This window comes from Balaenoptera ricei, chromosome 8, assembly GCF_028023285.1.
Source record: "Balaenoptera ricei isolate mBalRic1 chromosome 8, mBalRic1.hap2, whole genome shotgun sequence".
Classification (NCBI taxonomy): domain Eukaryota; kingdom Metazoa; phylum Chordata; class Mammalia; order Artiodactyla; family Balaenopteridae; genus Balaenoptera; species Balaenoptera ricei.
In genome coordinates, this window is record NC_082646.1 from 97,350,156 (window position 1) to 97,365,245 (window position 15,090).

The 15,090-nt window shown below is 41.4% G+C and overlaps 1 protein-coding gene across 6 annotated transcripts in view; it reads left to right on the forward strand.

Annotated features, from left to right (window-relative positions):
- Positions 1 to 9,715: 9,715 nt before the first annotated feature.
- Positions 9,716 to 15,090, forward strand: part of ALKBH3 (alkB homolog 3, alpha-ketoglutarate dependent dioxygenase) — a 78,787-nt gene continuing 73,412 nt past the window's right edge. For 4 of the 6 annotated variants that reach the window (XM_059931423.1, XM_059931417.1, XM_059931421.1 and 1 more), the window contains exons 1-4: positions 9,716 to 9,872; positions 11,528 to 11,676; positions 11,812 to 11,915; positions 12,729 to 12,763. In XM_059931423.1, coding sequence (XP_059787406.1) covers positions 11,598 to 11,676; positions 11,812 to 11,915; positions 12,729 to 12,763 — 218 coding nt within the window. In that variant the 5' untranslated portion in view covers positions 9,716 to 9,872; positions 11,528 to 11,597. The other 2 variants (XM_059931418.1, XM_059931420.1) reach the window with 2 other exon arrangements.

Sequence of the window (15,090 nt, forward strand, 5' to 3'; positions counted from 1 at the left end):
GAGAGGTGGCATTGGAACCATCTTGAGCAAGACTTTTACCTCCCTGAGGGAAGAGCATTTCAGGCAGACCAGCCTGTGCAAAGAGCCCAAGGAGAGAGTATACCTGGTATGTTCCAAGAATAGCTAGGAATACATACATATTGAAGCAAGTACTAGGTGAGCTATTTCTGGAAGATTTCAGAGATCTTGCTTTAGTTTAGTTATGACTTTCTAGTATTAAATCACCTTTACATTCTTGACCTTATTTCACTATCTTTATTTACTGTGGAATTCAGTTTGCTGGTACTTTAGTTAGAATTTCTGCATCTATATTTAAGAAATGGGCTTACAGTCTTTCTCATACTTGTCTGGTTTTCATATCAAGATTATAACTTCATTAAATGAGCTGGGGAGTGCTACCTATTTTATTTACTGTGCTCTAGAAGAATCTGTAAAAGATTGGGACAGACTTTTCTTTGAAAGCTTATAAAACAATCTGGTCCTAGTATTTATTTGTGGCAAGATTTTTAACTACTTATTATGTTGCTTTAAAAATAATAAGACTACTCAGGGTTTCTATTTTTTCTCGAGTCAATTTTGAAAAAAAAGTTTTGTTCTAAGCATATACTCATTTTTTTCCCCAAATTTATTAGCATAAAGTAACTTGAGGAACTTTCTTTTTAAACCTCTGCTAGATATATACCTATTTCCTTTCCCAGTATTGTTTCTGTCTTCTCACTTTCTTTTCCTTGACCATTTTGCCAGAAGTTTGTCTATTTTATTAGTTTTTAAAGAACCAACTTTTGGCTTTGTTGATCCTCTCTGCCTTTTTCTTTTCATGCTCTCCTTCTTTCTGGAGGTTTATTCTGTTATTTTTCTTTCATAAATTGGACATTTAATTCATTCATGTTCAATGTTTTTTTTACTCTGAAATAAACATCTAAGGCTCTAAGTTTATCTTTTACTACATCCCACAATTTGTGTGTTTGTGTGTGTGCACAAATATGTATGTACACAAATGTATTCTCAGTGCTAATATTAAAAAATTTAAATTATGATTTCTATGAGCTATGAATTTTTTGTTTTTAAAAGCACAAATTTAAGTTTTTGTAAATGTATTTCCTTTAAAAAACTTATATTCGTGTCACCATTAATAAGACAATTTTATATTACGTGCATTCTGATATGATGGACTGAAGATACAACATCACTTATGTGGTATTCCTGGCAAAAATGTATAAACTGAACATAATCAAGAAGAAATATTTTTGGGGCTTCCCTGGTGGCGCAGTGGTTAAGAATCCGCCTGCCAATGCAGGGGACACGGGTTTGAGCCCTGGTCTGGGAAGATCCCACATGCCGCAGAGCAACTAAGCCCACGCGCCACAACTACTGAAGCCTGTGCGCCTAAAGCCCGTGCTCCGCAACAAGAGAAGCCACCGCAATGAGAAGCCCACACACTGCAACGAAGAGTAGCCCCCGCTTGCCGCAACTAGAGAAAGCCCGCACACAGCAATGAAGACCCAATGCAGCCAAAATAAATATAAATAAAATAAAATTTATTTAAAAAAATATTTTTTAAAAACTAAATTGAAGGATATTCTACAAAATAACCAGCTTATACTTGTCAAAAGTTTCAGATTAAGACTAAAGAAATGTGACAAATAATGCAAAACACATGATCTTGGATTGGATCCTGGTTAAGAAAAATTGTTTTTTGCTATGAAGGACAATTTTGAGACAATTTGTGAGATTTGAGTATAGATTAGATAATATCATTGTATCAATGGTAATTTCCTGAATTTGATCATTGTACTGTGGTTACTTACGAAAAAGTTTTTTAGGAAATACACACTAGACTATTTAGGGATAATGAGACATTATATATGCAACTTAAACTCAAAAGTTTCAGAAAAAAGTATGTATATAGAAAATGATAAAGCAAATGTGTTAATATGTTAACATTTGGAGAATCTAGGTGAAGGGTACATGGGAATTTGTGCTGTTTTGCAAATTTCCTGTATTTCTGAAGTTATTTCAAAATAAAAAGTTAAATCTTTTGTTACTGATTTCTAAATAATTGCACTGTAGTCAAAGAACATGTGAATATGACATAGCTTGGGCAGGTTATAACCTTTCTCCACCTCAGTTTTGCCTTCTGAAAATGGGAATAATAGCTCCTATCTCATAGATTGTTGAGAGCATAAATTAATATTTTAAAAGTGCTCAGAATCCAGCACAGCATAAGGTAAATATATATATATATATATATATATATATATACACACACATATATATATATGATATATATGAGATAAATAATGGTCCCCAAAGGTATCAGGTCCTAATCCCTGTACCTGTAAATGTTACCTTATATGGAAAAAGACCCTTGCAAATGTGATTAAGTTAGGGATCTTGAGATGAGATTTTCTTAGGTTATCCAGATGGGCCCTAAATGGAATCACAATATTCTTAATAAGAGTGAAGCAGAGAAAGATTACAGCCAGAAGAGGAGAAAGCAATGTGACCACAGAGGCAGAGACGAGTATTGCAGCCATAAGCCAAGGAATGTCATCAGCCACCAAAAGCTGTTAGGGGCCAGGAATGGATTCTCCCCTAAAGGTTCTGGAGGATGCAGAGCTCAGCCAACACTTTGATTTGGACTAGTAACAATTTGGACTTCTGGCCTCCTGAACTGTGAGAGGATAGTCTTATTTTAAGCCACTGGGTTTGTTACAGCAGCCATAGGAAACTTATACAAATGTAAGCTTTTTATTATTACCTTTTCTTAGAAGTTTTTTTGAGACATGTCTTGGTACAGCCAATTTTTTTAATGTGCCATATGTGCTTAAGAAGAATGTTTATTTTCTAATTGTTATTTTTCAATATATGTCCTTTAAGTCATTTGTTAATTGTATGCAGATCTTCCATCTGTTTATTAACTTTTGTCTGCCTGACCTGTCAATAATTGAGAGAAGTGTTTTGAATTCTCTCACTGTAATGACAGATTTGTCAAATTCCCCTATTTTATCATTTTTACTTTATACATTTTGAGGCTGTCTTTTTAGGCAAATAAAGTTTAGAATTATGTCTTCCTGGTGAGTTGAACTTTTTTTTGTCATGTACTGACATCCTTATTGCTAATGCTTTTTGCCTTAAAATCTGTTTTCTGTGATATCAACTTAGCTACCTTTGCTTTATTTTGGTTAGTATTTAGTAGTATATATTTTTCAATTATTTTCCCTTCTATCTTTCTACGTATTTGTGTCTCGTAAGCCAAGTAAACCTGGATTGGGGGTGGGGGATTGTTTTTTAATTTGGTAATCTCTGCTTTTTACAGGCAAGTTTATTCCATTTACATTTATTATGATTCTTAAAATATGAAGACTTATATCATGCTATTTTGTGCTATTTGTTTCTCTCTTTTATGCTGCTTCTCACTTTTTGATTGGTTCAATTTTTCTTTTTTTAAAACTCCATTTCCCCCCTGTACTAGTTTGGAAGTTTTACACTATATTTTCCTTGTCTTTACTCCTGAACATTTTCAGTGCATATGCAATACAATTTAAAGTTGTCTGGAATCATAACCCCTTCTTTAATAATATATGGTCTTTAGAACATTATTATTCTGATCAACCCTTTCCTGACTTAACATGTTTTTGTGGACCAGTATTTTGTTTTTTTTTTTAACTCTATAAATTGTGTTTTCATTATTTTATACAAACATGTTGGCATAAAATAAATTACATGTTTATCACTTTGCACACCTCTTGCATCTCAGACCTTCCCTCTGGTGCATGTCATGGTTTAATTGGCACTATATTTTCCCCTTTGTTGGTGGTATATTTAAAGTAATGGTGTGTACATACCCGGTACGTATTCCTTCCTAGGTCCCAGCTTTATGCAGAAGGTCTCTGCTATAACTCCCCTTCACGAACTTTGTCTCCATCCTGTCCCAAGCCACCTACCCCCTCCCCCAGGAATATCCAAGCAGTTGGCCACCCAGGAGTGTATATGTCCCAGCTTACTCATCTCTCTGGACTCATGTTCCCACATTACTCCTGGTCTCAGAGGAAATCTTTATTGCACAGGCCAATTCATTATTGAAAAGCATTTTATCTTTTATTTGTAGGTGTTTTATACCAGATACCCCTCAGGATCTCCAACCTAATTTCTAAAAATGGAAGCTCTATGTGCTTTCACTACATGGAGTCAGATTCTCCTACCTAGTGTACTATTGACTAGCTTATCTCTGAAAAGCCACTGTTCTGCCCCTGAGAGCACAATGGTGCAAGACATGGAATAATCCTTTCAGACTCATACCTTATAAATGTGGTTTCTGCCCAGCAAGTAGTACTAGAAGTATGAAAGCTATAAGGCCACTTTTAACATGCCCAGTTTATCCAGAGTGTTATTCCATGCATAGGAATGATTTAGGCTTACTATGTTTTTTTATTCATGCACCCACCCTGATGCAGGTGTTGGCTGCATTTGACAAGTGGACAAACCAATGGTGGTTGCCAAGCACTACACAACCTATGGAAAAGCTGTAAGTGGAACCTCAGATGAATACTCTATTTAACAGCTATGTTGTCTTTGGTTCTTTCCGGGCAAAAGACAACCTAGGCACATCAATTTAGCTTTTATGCCTCTTTACATAATGGATTTGCTTCTACAAAGTGGATAACTTATTCCTAAGGCATTAGGGGACTTATTCCACTAATCACTAACTTAATAATTTCAGGTACTTTTAATTTATTCAGTAATAAGTTTTTGTTGACTATTTTCTGACCAGCATCCTAATCACTTGAAAGAAAACAATCCCTGCCTTAGGACACACCTAAGAAAAAATGGACCAGTATTCTGGTGTCTCTTTAGATCACATAAAGCTTTCACCTTTCTAAAACAAATGGATTTGACAACCATTTCAAAGTATCCTATGAGATGGAAAGTAAGGGAGAAAGGGCGAGTGAGTAATGTTAATCATATACTTCATACCATATATAAATTAACATTTAATGTTTATTATGCCTCTCAAGGCCTGCATGATCTGCCTCTTTTCTACCTCATCTCAAAAAACTCTTTCCCTCACTCTCTATTCCTACAGGAACTGTTTCTCCAATACTCCCCATCAAGTAGTATGGTAGAATGATTGCAAAAATGGCTTCAATACTCTACTCCTCCCAGTATCCATACCCTTTGCAATGTGACTTTACAACAACTCCAATCAAGAGGTGAAGTCTATTTCCCCGCTCCTTGAAACTGAGCTGGCTTGCTTTGGCCAATAAATGAAGAAGTGGTTCTGTACCACTTGCAAGCCTAGGCCTGGAGAGGTCTTGTGTGTTTGCACACACCTCCCCTGACACCACTATTAGAACATGCCTGGTAAGCTTGTTCAAGGATGAGAGACCACATGGAGCTAAGGGTAGTCTAGACCAGCCAACCACCAGCTGCTAACCCACCATCTGAATTAGATCCAAATCAGAACTCGCAACCAACCTAGGACTCAACATACAATGGGGATATTACTCCACTAGGTTAGGTCCCCCAAGATAGAGTCTCATATAAAATACCACACCTGTAATATCTGTTTTTTAAATGTCTACCTTCCCTGCTAGACTATAACCTCCACGAGGGAAGGAACCAGGTCTGTCTTGATCACAACTTTGTCCCCAGCATCTAGCACAGTGCTAGCTACAGTCAGTACTCATTATTAGTTGATTAAATGTGTATATCAGTGAATGTATGAGCGAATCTTCACACAATCCAATTCCAAGATGAGGAAAACTAAGGTTGGGAGGGCTTTAGTAACTTTTCTGAAGTCACCCACCAAGGAAGTAGTGAGGCTGAGACACAGTTCATACACTTGAAATAATACAGTTCACACAGCTGTGAGGACTGGGTAACTCTAAAGCGGAATCTGCTAAGCCATCTAGATAAAGCCATTAAGAACGACCTATATAACCCAGGGTCTGCTGGATTATATTGCTACCAACCCTTCACTTTTGAAGTCACTGAAAGAAACCAGCTATGAGGTCCCAGGAAATGGCTCCACGTATCATTCCAGGAATAGTCCTGCCTTTCTTAATTTGGCTTTCATTCTGCCATGTATTTGTAGAGTAGTCGCATGGTGGCATCATGAGTGGTTCAGTTTTCTCCTTTGTAAATGGAACTAATATTTATATTACCTACAACACAAGGTTGCTCTAAAAATTACATTAGCGTAGGAATGTAAGTAATTGGAACAGCACCTGGCATGCAAGAAGCTCTCAAGAAATGTTAACTAATAATATTACTTGCTACTATTTAGAAACAAGGACATGGAAATGTAGCTTACTCTTTTCAGGGGTAATGTAACTATCAGAACATCTTTGAGCCATATGAATGCTACATACTTTAAAACCTTGACATAACTCCCTGTTTGCCATAAAGGTCTTCACTGATGCCGATAACCTCTAGTGGTCTCTCCTGTCCTGGATTTTTGTCTGCTCTCCACAATTTCACATCCAATTATACTGTTCTTTAATTGCACCTCATATCATTTACACTGTGGTTCAACGGTAGATTTCATCTCTGGCAGCACCTGCAATCATGCTGGGCACTGAACAGGAGGAGCTCCTGTCTGGAGTCTGGGGAAGCATCCTTTCTCCCTCAACAATGTTTAAAGTTGACAGAGGCTTGAAAACCCCCACGCAAACACCCTCCTCCCTCAAGCCAGGAAATGCTAAGCCTTTGGCAGTTGAGACATGAGCTGGGAATTTCTCTATGAAACCTTCACTGAGAACTATTAGCATGATGGCGGTTATTTGCCTTGGATTGGGTTTTCTCAGGAATTCCGCAGCAGGTGATTGAATGTTTGGCAAGAGTCTGGTGTGAAAATCAGCAACTGAAAACAGGCTACAGTGTGTGCCTCACCCAGAATCATTTCTAAGAGCTACCACCACGTAAAGTATCTATCAGTTTTGCCATCCAGGGGATGAGATAACTGTTGGGTGGAAAAGTAACCACCTGAATAAAGCAGGCAGCTGGAAAAGGTAAAGAGATCTCTTGAAGCTTCTTGCAAAATGAAACAAAGCACTGTTAAAAATGCAAATTCCTGGGCCCTGCCCCAGACCTACCGGGGGGCCTGGACTCTTCATATTTACAGGCATCCCCTACGGACTCCAGTGCAGATGGTCTTCTGACTACATGCTGAGAAACGCTGGTTTTAGCTTCCAGATTTGTGCCTACTGGGACTTCAGGAGGGTTGTCTCAGGTGAAGAGAATCAAGAAGGTAGTGCAAGAGTAAAGGGCCAGAGATAATAAGGGTCCAAATCAGAGGCAACCCCACTACCTACAGTTTAAGGCCCGCCCTGGAGCCAGCCACTTGCTACCCATTGCTCCCATCCCTGCTATCACAATCACATTGTAACAGTCAGGACTTAAACAGGAGACAGAAACCATATAGTAATTTGAACAAGGGAAAAAAAATATTAACCATAATAGGGTATTACCTACAAGGGGAAAAAGAAAACTCTGATATACAGAAACAGCAGATATAGAGAGCAGCCACTACCTACCTCTATGTCGAGGCAGAACACGAAGGAAGGCACAAATCTGGAAGCACTCCCACCCATCAGGAAGCACAGACCTGTGCTGTACTTTTTAAGTCGTCTGCTCCAGGTGAGGGTTTCACAGGGTTTTCAAGCAAAGGATGACCAGTCTCCTCAGACACAGGAGGGCAAGCTGCTTCCACTGCCAAGGGAGGCTCAGGGTGACTTGGATGTGCAAGATGGTCAATTTCACCTGGGTCCAAGCAGGTGTTCCCTATTTCAAGGTTTGGGATCCCATTCCTTCCCAGATGATGTCTTAACTTCACAAGAGATGTTAACAAGGCTGTAAATTCAACTAATTCAGCACACAGAGAGGTGCCAATCACAGCAGGCCACCATGCACTGCAGAGCCAGCTGAGAGAAGCACTCTGGAGTGAGGGGAAAGAGCTCCTTCTCCCTCTAATGTCCCTCCAGCATCCTCTACTGATGAAGCTTAACACCGAGCCAAATGGCAAGAGAGAAATGTTCCAGTATTGCAAGCAGAGCAGAGAAGTATGGGGCTGGGGCTGAGAATCAATAGGCTGGTGACTGGTAACGCACCCCACCTTCATTGTCTCTCCCATGGTCGCTGCTACCGCCCCCTAACAAAAACACAAATACTGCAAATAGAAATGAGGAAACCCAGGATGCCAACACCCATCAAGAACATCTTTCAAAAACTATATACTCACATGTATCTAGGGTGACCAACCATCTCAGTTTGCCCAGGGCCGTTCCAGCTTTAGCACTTAAAGTCCTGCATTCTGGGAAACCCCTCAGTCCCAGAAAAACTGGAACAATTTGTCACCCTACATGCCTCCCAAAGGTTTTCAAACATTCTGTGCATCAGGATCACCTTGGGCACTTGGTAAAAATACAGGTGACTCTGTTAAAACTGTTAAAGGTGATGCAGTTATTTTGGGTGCAAGCAGACCATGGATTGATTTTTAAGAAATGTTCTACTTGGAGGACAATCCAGGACTTCTTTGTTCCCGTTCCCAAACCATAATCATTGAAAAGAAAGAAATGACATCCTTTGGAAGATACAGACAAGGTTCCTGAACCAGAAGCAGACACTGACAAATTATTAGTTGATGGGGTGTGTGGAGGGTAGAGATAAAAATTATAGTCTGGTCTTACCACTTTCTCTCTTTTCAGTTCAGGGATTAATCATTTTCCCTTCAGTGTCACGAAGTATAACAAAGAATAATGGACGCTGTGAAATTAGAGTTGATAGTAGTAACAACATAGGGTCGTTGATGGGGTACACTGAGCTTCCTGCAGGTAAGCACTATATAATAGAAGGTTTATTTTAAAGACTTTCACAGAATAACTTGCACAGACATAGCTAATTTAGTGCTACTTTTGCTATTTTCACACTGTAAGGTACATGATTTACCATGGCCACTTTAAAGATGTTTCTCAAGAACTCAGATGGGTTGAAGAGAAGACACTCTTAACATTTACTGAGTTTCTATAGCGTTCCAGGCATTGTGCTAAATTCTTTAAATATATTATTTCATTTAATCCTCCCAACAGAAGCTGTGCCCATTTTATAAAGAAGCAGGGTACTCGACCTAGATTATACACCTAGTAAACGATGGTGTATAGACGGAAACCCGGAAACCCAGGTCTCTTCTCTCACGCAAAATTTGTTAGCACTGTAGAGCCGTAACGAATAAGGCGTGGTCCCACGCCCTGGTCTAAGTGCTATGATCGAGGTATGCACAGGCTGCAGTGGCAACACAATGGAGATTCATCTTAGACTCTCAATGGCTTTCAGGATAAAAGTCAAATCCTTTTGCTCAGTACATCAGGACCAGGTTCCCCAACGCCTTCGCCCTTCTGCCAGGCCCGCTGGGTCTCAGTCGCTCTTTCCGCACAGACCAAAGAAGCGGGCTCCTGGACGTCTCTAGTTAGGGGTGTGCGGGGAATGTCCAGAGGGACTTCGGCCTAGTTAATACGTCTTCATTCCCACCTTCGCCATATCCCGGCCCCTCACGGGGCTCCACCGCACCCTCAATCTCTGTGCTCGCCTCGAACACCGGCCCTACCATCTGCACCTTCAGCGAGTCGGCCCTCCAGGCGCGGGGAACGCTGAGCCGCCCGGAGTCCGGGAGGTGGCGCCGGAAGCGACGGCCGCGGCCGCGGCACGTGACGTCAGAGGAAGTGCCAGACGCCGCGGCCTGTGGTTGGGAGTTGCTGGAGTCGGTGCCCGGCGCTCAAGGTTCCCCGGACCGCGGGCGGCGGAGCAGGCCGGGGGCAGCGGGGTTGGCTTTAGGACGAGCGGCTTTGAACCTCTGCGCCCGTCTCCGCCGGCAGGTGCGGCCTCCAGGCCTATCGCTGGGTGCCCGGGGCTGCGAGTGCGGGGACCGCCCTGAGGTCCCTTCCCGAGCGACCTCCGGGACCTCGTCCAGGGCCTCCCAGGAAAGAAGGGTCTAAAATAGAGAAAGTTGCTAACCCTTATTGAGAGGACTAGGCTCTCTTACCTTCGAGGGTCGCTTAACCCGCACTTGGACCGTGAGAGAGGTATTGGTTCTTCTGTTTACAGAGGAAGAAACAGGCTCAGAAATGTGAAGTCGTTTGCCTCAGGCCATGCAGCTGGGAGGTGTCAGATCCGGGTTCAAAGCGAGTCCTTTGGCTGGCGCCAGAACCCTTGTTGTTTGCACTGCAGCAGGGTTCTCACACTTGATTCGGGTAAAGAATCCCAGCATGGAAGTTGGGGTTAGTTAACAGCGTCTGGGACTGCAAATTCAGTAGGTCTGGGATGGGGTTCTGGAATCTGTATTTTCAACAGCCGTACCGTGCATATAATAATAACACATCGCTCCCCTGTGAACACAGCAAGAACGATAGCTAATGGTTGTGTTAAGGTTTTAAGGCCTCACTTGAGAGAAAATGTCACATGAGGGCTTACTCTGCAAATCATGTGAGACTGGAGAGTTGGTATTTGGTTCTGCCATTAACTTTTTGGGCAGATGGCAGCCTCTGTCCTCTCCCCACCTATTAAATAAGAAGACTTACAGACTTATCACTTGGAGGAATTTTTTAAACATACAGATTCCCGGGACCAGCTTTATTCTACTGAATCAGAAGGTCTGGAGGTGGGGCTGGGAATCTGTAGGCTAAATAAGCTATAAAGTGAGCCTGTTACCTTTGAGAACTTGAGATGGAAATGGATTATAGGGTTGGAACACTCCCCCCCCCTTACCGTTTTTGTTTTTTTGTAGCTGTGCATGCTCCTGTATTTGCTGTGGGCTAGACTTTTATTGGCAAAAATGTCAAATTAGTATTACTGGCCATTACGAGGTGGATTTTTTACTTAGCTGAAGACTGGAACGTAATAAAATTTGAATGTTAGTCTACCTGCTGTTGATTTCCTGAGTGACACTGGGTGAGCCACTTAACTTTGTGGGCCTTACATACCTGTTTATCATCATCTCCTACAATGCTTGTTATAAAGACCAACACCTGTGTCCATCTTACATCACATCCTGAGACAGGCCATAGGTGTTTTTAACAAGCTTCCGTGGAAGTTTGGTGCAGCCTGTGATAATGGAATATGGCAATGCCCTGGGAAACTGAGTCTTAGCCTATTTCTGAATGTTCATAGGTGGAGTATTACAGTTTCTCTGTGTTCTGCTCTTGGGGGACTAATAAGAGTAATGTGGTTTTTGATAGGTCCTGGTTTTAGAATTTCTTAACATCTACTTTCTTGCGAATGAAGTGAAAGTACTGTGATAAGATAAACATTAAAAGATAAACATTGCAAAAGATAAACATTAAAAGCAGCATCCCCAAGTGACTTAGTAGGCTCCTTGACTGAGATGTTGTGATGTCAGAAGTTGATTTCATGTAGAAGCTCTGATTGCTATTGAACCATCTCGTCTGCCTGAAAGGATTATAATTACCCCTTGATAGTCCAAGCTCTCACAACCTCAACTAAAACATCTTTTTTTTTTTTTTTCTTTAAACAGATACCATTGTGTAGTTTGAATCAGGAATGAAATCTTCTGAAAGCTGAGAGCAGAAGCCTTCTTGGTCAACATGGAGGACAAAAGACGGCGAGCCCGAGTGCAGGGAGCCTGGGCTGGCCCTGCTAAGAGCCAGGCCATCGCTCAGCCAGGCAAGAACCTGTGGGGATCTCGTGTGTGTGTGTCTGGACAAGTATCATCCTATTTTATATATATCCCTTTGGTTTATAGTGAACTCCCATTTCAATTGATGTTAAGGTTTGAGTCTCTTCTCTCTCTTGCTTCAGCTCCCACTGCTGAGAACCATCTCCAACAGAGACCTGGTCAAACCTGGATGAACAAGGAGCATCGTCTGTCTGACAGACAGTTTGTGTTCAGAGAACCCCAGGAGGTAAATTCTTGTTTCTTCTTCAACAGTAACAAAGATTTATTTATAAAAGCAACAGTCACATAGTAGACACTCAAATAAATAGTGACAGAATAAACTCACGAATAAAAAGAGAGTTGAAAGTATTATAATAATAATGAACTATGGGGTATCAGTTTCTTAGTATGTCTGAGGATTCTTTGTAGTCTTCCCCCAATTTGTAGGCATATATAGTTCCCATTTTTTTGGCAAGGAGGTGTACCATGACTAGAGGTTAGAGGTTATACCACGACTAGAGCTTGCATTAGTTATCTAAGTTCTAACGGTCCTAAAAATTGCTAGTATAGCACATACCTCTGGAATTGGATTGAAATTTCAGCTACTACAATGCCTGATCTTTTTAGCTTTTTCTCCCACTGGGAAGAATGTAAGAAAGGGTGAAGAGTCATTTTTTAATAACATGGGAAAAAAGAGCTAAAAATCAGGCATCTTGCTAAAGTAATGATTGTATAAGTAATATTAAAACCCCTTATTTCCTAGTATATCTTCTATTTTTAAAAATCCCTTGGAAAGATGGCTTTTCCAGAGCTGCTGACTGCTAGGAAAATGTATTAATTCTAATTTTGTCATCTTTTACTGCCCACTAGTAACTGTGAAGTAGTTCTAAGAAGAATAGAAACAAGAGTTTCTGGTGGGATAGTGAGAGCTTAGAATAAAAAAGGGAGAGTTTTAAACCTGATTTATTTTGACTAGAAATGAGAGGATACAGTAATCCTGCAAGTAAGCCTCCCTGAGGTAGGAATCATTCAGAAATCAGACCTGGCTGTTTCCTTACAGGTGGTACGCAGAGCCCCAGAGCCACGAGTGATCGAGTAAGTAAATTGCTGCCCTCCTGTAACTATTGCCTACAGTGAAAGGGAGAGTCCAGGATCTTTCCCTCACCCTAGTTTTTCCATCTGGAAAAGATAATGGCCAATATGTCTAAATTTTAGGCTGGGATATTCCTGTCTCAGATGTCTTTAAACTTGGTCTTTTGAGAAGCCTTTCTGAATTTGCTGATGGTGTGGGAAATGCAACCAGATATCTGTACATTAAACTCTGGCTCTGGTGTAGATTTCCAGACCCTATTTCACTAATATGTCTGCAGATAGTAGTTAAAACATCTCCTAGGTAAAGACAGAGAGGGACTTTTTCCTGAGTCATTGAAACATGGCTCTTTGAAAAACCTGTAAGTATCGTTTTACTAGCAATGCTTATGAAAACTGCTAGAAATCTAGATGCTCTTACAGTTCATTTCTTAAAACCACATAACTCTTCCAGAGCAATTAAATGATAGTAAACATTTCTCTTATAGTGATCTGTGTCTAAAATATTCTTTTCCAAAATGATGAAAGAAGCTTTGATTCCTCTTTTCCTGCTTCTCAGTTTCCACCTGATGCAGATAAATTATCAGTAGAAAGCATCCTTTTATTTTAGCAAATTAGCATTATGTGTATGCTGTTGCTCATGAACAACTGTTAAGCTGTTTGGCTGTTGGCAGATTGACTTGTATATCTTAGAAAAATTTGAAACGAACACAGATGTCATCATACTTTAAAGAGGGTATGTAGTTGTGGCCTTGCCATTAGTTAGCTATGGTAACTTACCTAGTCCTTAGGTAAGTTATTGCTATCTCTCTGGACTTTTGTTTCCTTGTCTGTAATATTAAGGGTTTGGACTGTATAATCACTTAAGACCCAGGCTGGTAGCTCTAACAGTCTTTGTTTTGCAAACACAAATGTGATACTGCCTCCATTGGTGGTAAAGAGAAGAAACAAAACCATGAAACCTGTTACAGATAGGACATTCAGGTTGAAAAAATGGACAATTGTGAATTTCCAAGTCAGAGAAAAAAAATGACAGTACTCATCCTCCTTGAACATAGGGTTTGTTAATTCTGTTTATCTGAAGTTAGCTATGCTAGATATTTTTTTGGCCTCATTGGGTCTTCGATGCTGCGCACGGGCTTTCTCTAGTTGTGGCGAGTGGGGACTATTTTTCATTGCGGTGCATGGGCTTCTCTTTGCGGTGGCTTCTCTTGTTGCGGAGCACGGGCTCTAGGCGCTTGGGCTTCAGTAGTTGTGGCTCGCGGACCCTAGAGGGCAGGCTCAGTAGTTGTGGCGCACGGGCTTAGTTGCTCCGCGGCATGTGGGATCTCCCCAGAACAGGGATTGATCCCGTGTCCCCTGCATTGGCAGGGGGATTCTTGACCACCGTGCCAGGAAGTGGAAGGGAATCTAGGGAAGTCCCTAGATTTTTTTTTTAATTAATTAATTAATTTATTTATTTTTGGCTGTGTTGGGTGTTCGTTTCTGTGCGAGGGCTGTCTCTAGTTGCAGCAAGCGGGGGCCAGTCTTCATCGCGGTGCGCAGGCCTCTCACTATCGCGGCCTCTCTTGTTGCGGAGCACAGGCTCCAGACGCGCAGGCTCAGTAGTTGTGGCTCATGGGCCTAGTTGCTCTGCGGCATGTGAGATCTTCCCAGACCAGGGCTCGAACCCGTGTCCCCTGCATTGGCAGGCAGATTCTCAACCACTGCGCCACCAGGGAAGCCCGATTTTATTTTATTTTATTATTATTATTTTTTAAACAGTAGGTGCCTCCAGGCCTTGGCTGTTCTTTTATTTATTATATTTATTTTTGGCTGTGTTGGGTCTTCGTTTCTGTGCGAGGGCTTCCTCTAGTTGCGGCAAGCGGGGGCCACTCTTCATCGCGGTGCGCGGGCCTCTTCACTATCTCGGCCTCTCTTGTTGTGGAGCACAGGCTCCAGACGCGCAGGCTCAGTAGTTGTGGCTCACGGGCCTAGTTGCTCCGTGGCATGTGGGATCTTCCCAGACCAGGGCTCGAACCCATGTCCCCTGCATTAGCAGGCAGATTCTCAACCACTGCGCCACCAGGGAAGCCCCCGATTTTTTTTTTTAATAGCCAGAAATGTCCCTCACATTTGAAGTGAGCGTTTCTAAATGTGACCCCAAATATATCGCACTCTATATTATATTCACACTCTAGCAAACTTTATAGGCAACTCATTTTGAAATGTGCTAAATGTTTGTGATAATAACTCTGCCAACATTTTGGCTCAGAGCGGCTCACACATCTACCTAAGAGCCCAGCTCAAAGATCATGAACTGCTAACTCACGTGGAAAAGGGTGATGGAAATA